Raw genomic sequence first — 7500 nt, forward strand, 5'->3', positions numbered from 1 at the left:
TAGATAACAGGAAATCCAATAGGCAAAAGGCGTCGTTAGTGAGGCAGGCGAAAACTATCATACACAGGAGGAGTAAATCACAGGGAAAACCAGCGCTTCGAATAGAAGTGTGTCAAAAACAAGCAATACCTTACAGTGACGGGGTGCAGAGAACTGAACTAAACAGAGTGTGATAATGACATACAGGTGTATGAACAGGTGATCAGAATTCAGGTGATTGGGATCTGGAGAGTGAGCTGCGTTCAGGGGATCTACGTGTTTGAGAGTGTGATCTGGAAGCAGACGTTTCTGGAAACAGCAGATTTTTTTAATGGAATATCTACAGAGGCCCATTATCAGCAACCATCACTCCTGTGTTCCAGTGGCACGTTGTGTTAGCTAATCCACGTTGATTTTTAATGGAATATCTACAGAGGCCCATTATCAGCAACCATCACTCCTGTGTTCCAATGGCACGTTGTGTTAGCTAATCCAAGTTCATTTTTAATGGAATATTGTAATGAACACGAAGGGGGACAGAGAGCTGGTTTCAAGCGCAGACTCAGCAGGTTTTTATTGTGAAAGACAGAAGGTCCAGGGGCAGGTAGCAGGTCATACACAGGAGGAGGCAGGTAGCTGGGTCCAGGGGCAGGTAGCTGGGTCCAGGGGCAGGTAGCTGGGTCCAGGGGCAGGCAGAAGGTCATACACAGGAGGCGGCAGGTAGCTGGGTCCAGGGGCAAGCAGAAGGTCATACACAGGAGGAGGCAGGTAGCTGGGTCCAGGGGCAGGTAGCTGGGTCCAGGGGCAGGTAGCTGGGTCCAGGGGCAGGCAGAAGGTCATACACAGGAGGCGGCAGGTAGCTGGGTCCAGGGGCAAGCAGAAGGTCATACACAGGAGGAGGCAGGTAGATGGGTCCAGGGGCAGGTAGCAGGTCATACACAGGAGGAGGCAGGTAGCTGGGTCCAGGGGCAAGCAGAAGGTCATACACAGGAGGAGGCAGGTAGCTGGGTCCAGGGGCAGGCAGAAGGTCATACACAGGAGGAGGCAGGTAGATGGGTCCAGGGGCAGGTAGCAGGTCATACACAGGAGGAGGCAGGTAGCTGGGTCCAGGGGCAAGCAGAAGGTCATACACAGGAGGAGGCAGGTAGCTGGGTCCAGGGGCAGGCAGAAGGTCATACACAGGAGGAGGCAGGTAGCTGGGTCCAGGGACAGGTAGCAGGTCATACACAGGAGGAGGCAGGTAGCTGGGTCCAGGGGCAGGTAGCAGGTCATACACAGGAGGAGGCAGGTAGCTGGGTCCAGGGGCAGGTAGCAGGTCATACACAGGAGGAGACAGGTAGCTGGGTCCAGGGGCAAGCAGAAGGTCATACACAGGAGGCGGCAGGTAGCTGGGTCCAGGGGCAGGTAGCTGGGTCCAGGGGCAGGTAGCTGGGTCCAGGCAGAAGGTCATACACAGGAGGAGGCAGGTAGCTGGGTCCAGGGGCAGGTAGCTGGGTCCAGGGGCAAGCAGAAGGTCATACACAGGAGGAGGCAGGTAGCTGGGTCCAGGGGCAGGTAGCAGGTCATACACAGGAGGAGGCAGGTAGCTGGGTCCAGGGGCAGGTAGCTGGGTCCAGGGGCAGGTAGCTGGGTCCAGGGGCAAGCAGAAGGTCATACACAGGAGGAGGCAGGTAGCTGGGTCCAGGGGCAGGTAGCAGGTCATACACAGGAGGAGGCAGGTAGCTGGGTCCAGGGGCAAGCAGAAGGTCATACACAGGAGGAGGCAGGTAGCTGGGTCCAGGGACAGGTAGCAGGTCATACACAGGAGGAGGCAGGTAGCTGGGTCCAGGGGCAGGCAGAAGGTCATACACAGGAGGAGGCAGGTAGCTGGGTCCAGGGGCAGGCAGAAGGTCATACACAGGAGGAGGCAGGTAGCTGGGTCCAGGGGCAGGTAGCTGGGTCCAGGGGCAAGCAGAAGGTCATACACAGGAGGCGGCAGGTAGCTGGGTCCAGGGGCAGGTAGCTGGGTCCAGGGGCAGGTAGCTGGGTCCAGGGGCAAGCAGAAGGTCATACACAGGAGGAGGCAGGTAGCTGGGTCCAGGGGCAGGTAGCAGGTCATACACAGGAGGAGGCAGGTAGCTGGGTCCAGGGGCAGGTAGCAGGTCATACACAGGAGGAGGCAGGTAGCTGGGTCCAGGCAGAAGGTCATACACAGGAGGAGGCTGGGTCCAGGGGCAGGTAGCTGGGTCCAGGGGCAGGTAGCTGGGTCCAGGCAGAAGGTCATACACAGGAGGAGGCAGGTAGCTGGGTCCAGGCAGAAGGTCATACACAGGAGGAGGCAGGTAGCTGGGTCCAGGGGCAGGTAGCTGGGTCCAGGGGCAGGTAGCTGGGTCCAGGGGCAGGTCGCTGGGTCCAGGGGCAGGCAGAAGGTCATACACAGGGGTCCAAAAAGGCAACAGTACAGGCAGGGAAAAGGCTAGTAATTTTGTCTGGGAGATCAGGCAATAGGTAGATAACAGGAAATCCAATAGGCAAAAGGCGTCGTTAGTGAGGCAGGCGAAAACTATCATACACAGGAGGAGTAAATCACAGGGAAAACCAGCGCTTCGAATAGAAGTGTGTCAAAAACAAGCAATACCTTACAGTGACGGGGTGCAGAGAACTGAACTAAACAGAGTGTGATAATGACATACAGGTGTATGAACAGGTGATCAGAATTCAGGTGATTGGGATCTGGAGAGTGAGCTGCGTTCAGGGGATCTACGTGTTTGAGAGTGTGATCTGGAAGCAGACGTTTCTGGAAACAGCAGATTTTTTTAATGGAATATCTACAGAGGCCCATTATCAGCAACCATCACTCCTGTGTTCCAGTGGCACGTTGTGTTAGCTAATCCACGTTGATTTTTAATGGAATATCTACAGAGGCCCATTATCAGCAACCATCACTCCTGTGTTCCAATGGCACGTTGTGTTAGCTAATCCAAGTTGATCATTTTAAAAAGGCTAATTGATCATTAGAAAACCCTTTTGCAATTATTTTAGCACAGCTGGAAACTGTTGTTCTGATTAAAGAAGCAATAAAACTGTCCTTCTTTAGACTAGTTGAGTATCTGGAGCGTCAGCATTTGTGAGTTCGATTACAGGCTCAAAAAGGCCAGAAACAAAGAACTTTCTTCTGAAACTCGTCAGTCTGTTCTTGTTCTGAGAAATGAAGGCTATTCCATGTGAGAAGTTGCCAAGAAACTGAAGATCTTGTACAACGCTGTGTACTACTCCCTTCACAGAACAGCGCAAACTGGCTCTAACCAGAATAGAAAGAGGAGTGGGAGGCCCCGGTGCACAACTGAGCAAGAGGACAAGTACATTAGAGTGTCTAGTTTGAGAAACAGATGCCTCACAAGTCCTCAACTGGCAGCTTCATTAAATAGTACCCGCAGAACACCAGTCTCAACGTCAACAGCGAAGAGGCGACTCCGGGATGCTGCCCTTCTAGGCAGAGTTGCAAAGAAAAAGCCATATCTCAGACTGGCCAATAAAAATAAAAGATTAAGACGGGCAGAAGAACACAGACACTGGACAGAGGAACTCTGCCTAGAAGGCCAGCATCCTGGAGTCGCCTCTTCACTGTTGACGTTGAGACTGGTGTACAGTGCATTTATAAAGTATTCAGACCACTTGTCTTTTTCCACATTTTGTTACGTTACAGCCTTATTCTAAAATGGATTAAATTGTTTTTGTTCCTCATCAATCTACACACAAAAAACAAAAACAGGTTTTTAGAAATGTTTGGAAATGTATAAAAAATTAAGAAACTGAAACATCACATTTACATAAGTTTTTATTTAATTTCACCTTTATTTCACTAGGAAGTCGGTTAAGAACAAATTCTTATTTACAATGACGGCCTACCAAAAGGCAAAAGACCGACGGGGACTGGGGTTAAAAATAAAAATATAGGACAAAACACACATCACAACATTACATAAAGAGAGTCCTAAGACAACATAGCAAGGCAGCAACACAGCGTGGTAGCAACACATGACAACAACATGGTAGCAACACATGACAACACAGCATGGTAGCAACACATGACAACAACATGGTAGCAACACATGACAACACAGCATGGTAGCAACACATGACAACACAGCATGGTAGCAACACATGACAACACAGCATGGTAGCAACCCAACATGACAACAACATGGTAGCAACATGACAATACAGCATGGTAGCAACACCTGACAACACAGCATGGTAGCAACACAGTATGGCACAAACATTATTAGCTACAGACAACAGCACAAGAAGGTAGAGACAACAATACATCACCTGAAGCGTGCTTTGTTGAAGCACCTTTGGCAGCGATTACAGCTTCTAGTCTTCTTGGGTATGATGCTACAAGCTTGGCACACCTGTATTTGGGGAGTTTCTCCCATTCTTCTCTGCAGATCCTCTCAAGCTCTGTCAGGTTGGATGAGGAGCGTCGCTGCACAGCTATTCTCAGGTCTTTCCAGAGATGTTCGATCGGGTTCAAGTCCGGGCTCTGGCTGGGCCACTCAAGGACATTGTCTTGGCTGTGTGCTTAGGGTCGGTGTCCTGTTGGAAGGTGAACCTTCGCCCCAGTTTGAGGTCCTGAGCGCTCTGGAGCAGGTTTTCATCAAGGATCTCTCTGTACTTTGCTCCGTTCATCTTTCCCTCGATACTGACTAGTCTTATAGTCCCTGCCTCTGAAAAACATCCCCAAACCATAACGCTGCCACCACCATGCTTCACTGTAGGGATGGTGCCAGGTTTCCTCCAGATGTGATGCTTGGCTTTCTGGATGGTTGTCCTTCTGGAAGGTTCTCCCATCTCCACAGAGGAACTCTGGAGCTCTGTCAGAGTAACCATTGTGTTCTTGGTCAGCCCTTCTCCCCCGATTGCTCAGTTTGGCCGGGCGGCCAGGTCTAGGAAGAGTCTTGGTGGTTCCCAACTTCTTCCATTTCAGAATGATGGAGGCCACTGTGTTCTTGGGGACCTTCAATACTGCAGACATCGTTTGGTACCCTTCCCCAGATATGTGCCTCAACACAATCCTGTCTCGGAGCTCTACGGACAATTCCTTCGACCTCATGGCTTGGTTTTTGCTCTGACATGCACTGTAAACTGTGGGACCTTATATAGACAGGTGTGTGCCTTTCCAAATCATGTCCAATCAATTGAATTTACCACAGGTGGACTCCAATCAAGTTGTAGAAACATCTCAAGGATGATCAATGGAAACAGGATGCACCTGAGCTCAATTTGGAGTCTCATAGCAAAAGGGTCTGAATACTGATGTAAATAAGGTATTTCTGTTTTTTATTTTGTCATTTAGGGGTATTGTGTGTAGATTGATGAGGAAAAACATTTATTTAATCAGTTTTAGAATAAGGCTGTAACCCTAACAAAACGTGGAATAAGGGATATATGAATACTTTTCTAATGCACGTGTGTGTGTGTGTGTGTGTGTGTGTGTGTGTGTGTGTGTGTGTGTGTGTGTGTGTGTGTGTGTGTGTGTGTGTGTGTGTGTGTGTATTTTCTGCAGACTGACTCTGGGGACCCATCCAGAGGAGGAGAACGACACAGGTCAGACTGATTTCACAGGAACCCTGTAGTAACGTTGTACCAATGTTGTAGTAACGTTGTAGTAATGTACCAATGTTGTAGTAACGTTGTACCAATGTTGTAGTAACGTTGTAGTAATGTACCAATGTTGTAGTAACGTTGTAGTAATGTTGTAGTAACATCTCTCTGGCAGAGGGCGGTCTGTAGTAACATCTCTCTGGCAGAGGGCGGTCTGTAGTAACATCTCTCTGGCAGAGGGCGGTCTGTAGTAACATCTCTCTGGCAGAGGGCGGTCTGTAGTAACATCTCTCTGGCAGAGGGCGGTCTGTAGTAACATCTCTCTGGCAGAGGGCGGTCTGTAGTAACATCTCTCTGGCAGAGGGCGGTCTGTAGTAACATCTCTCTGGCAGAGGGCGGTCTGTAGTAACATCTCTCTGGCAGAGGGCGGTCTGTAGTAACATCTCTCTGGCAGAGGGCGGTCTGTAGTAACATCTCTCTGGCAGAGGGCGGTCTGTAGTAACATCTCTCTGGCAGAGGGCGGTCTGTAGTAACATCTCTCTGGCAGAGGGCGGTCTGTAGTAACATCTCTCTGGCAGAGGGCGGTCTGTAGTAACATCTCTCTGGCAGAGGGCGGTCTGTAGTAACATCTCTCTGGCAGAGGGCGGTCTGTAGTAACATCTCTCTGGCAGAGGGCGGTCTGTAGTAACATCTCTCTGGCAGAGGGCGGTCTGTAGTAACATCTCTCTGGCAGAGGGCGGTCTGTAGTAACATCTCTCTGGCAGAGGGCGGTCTGTAGTAACATCTCTCTGGCAGAGGGCGGTCTGTGGGAAGCCTCCATGGAGTTCCTGGATGATGAAGATGATGAGGATGATGATGATGACGATCAGGCCTTCCTCACGGCCCCCTCCTCTCCTGTCTCGTTGTTGGGTGGTTGTCGGCTGGGCCTGGCTCGCGTTGCCATGGAGACGGTGCCCTTACAGTACTGCCCGGCGAGCAGGGAGCAACAGGCGATTGCCGTGGAGATGCAGACGGGAGAGTTCCAGGACCTTCGGTGTTGTGGAGGTCTGGAGGACTACAGCCCTACAGTGAGCTACACCCAGACTGGACACTACACTCTCACACTGAGAGGTACACGGCTTTCATTCATTTACTTTTCAATTATTCATCCTTCACACCTTCCTAACTTCCCTCCCTCTCTCCATCTCTCTCTCTCTCTCCCTCCCTCTCCCTCTCTCTCTCTCTCTCTCCATCTCTCCCTCCCTCCTCTCCATCTCTCTCCCTCCCTCTCTCCATCTCTCTCCTCCCTCCCTCTCTCTCTCTCTCTCTCTCTCTCTCTCTCCATCTCTCCCTCCCTCCTCTCCATCTCTCTCCTCCCTCTCTCCATCTCTCTCCTCCCTCCCTCTCTCCATCTCTCTCTCTCTCTCCCTCCCTCTCCCTCCCTCTCCCTCTCTCTCTCTCTCTCTCTCTCTCCATCTCTCCCTCCCTCCTCTCCATCTCTCTCCTCCCTCTCTCCATCTCTCTCCTCCCTCCCTCCCTCCCTCCCTCCCTCCCTCCCTCCCTCCCTCCCTCCCTCCCTCCCTCCCTCTCTCTCCATCTCTCTCTCTCTCCCTCCCTCCCTACCTCCCTCCCTCTCTCTCTCTCTCCATCTCCCTCCCTCTCTCCCTCCCTCCCTCCCTCCCTCTCTCTAGCTCTATCTGATGGGGTGATGGTAGATGCAGTGTTCCTTCCTGGAAGCTCCGCCGCCAGCACCCCTTCAGGCCCCTCCCCTCCACATGGCCCCTCCCACTCTGACCACTGGTTCACCATCCTGACGCACGGAGGCTTTTCAGCACACACACCTCCACCTGCACCAGGTAACACACACACCTCCACCTGCACCAGGTAACACACCTCCACCTGCACCAGGTAACACACACACCTCCACCTGCACCAGGTAACACACACACCTCCACC

At 51.6% G+C, this 7500-nt stretch overlaps 1 protein-coding gene across 2 annotated transcripts in view; it reads left to right on the forward strand.

Moving 5' to 3' along the window:
* Nucleotides 1-7500, forward strand: part of radx (RPA1 related single stranded DNA binding protein, X-linked) — a 62699-nt gene that overhangs the window by 51404 nt on the left and 3795 nt on the right. For both annotated transcript variants that reach the window (XM_045701717.2, XM_045701715.2), the window contains 3 exons: nucleotides 5528-5568; nucleotides 6361-6675; nucleotides 7236-7400. In XM_045701717.2, coding sequence (XP_045557673.1) covers nucleotides 5528-5568; nucleotides 6361-6675; nucleotides 7236-7400 — 521 coding nt within the window. The remainder of the gene's footprint in view (nucleotides 1-5527; nucleotides 5569-6360; nucleotides 6676-7235; nucleotides 7401-7500) is intronic.

This window comes from Salmo salar, chromosome 18 (genome assembly GCF_965601325.2).
Source record: "Salmo salar chromosome 18, fSalSal1, whole genome shotgun sequence".
Taxonomy (NCBI): Eukaryota; Metazoa; Chordata; class Actinopteri; order Salmoniformes; family Salmonidae; genus Salmo; species Salmo salar.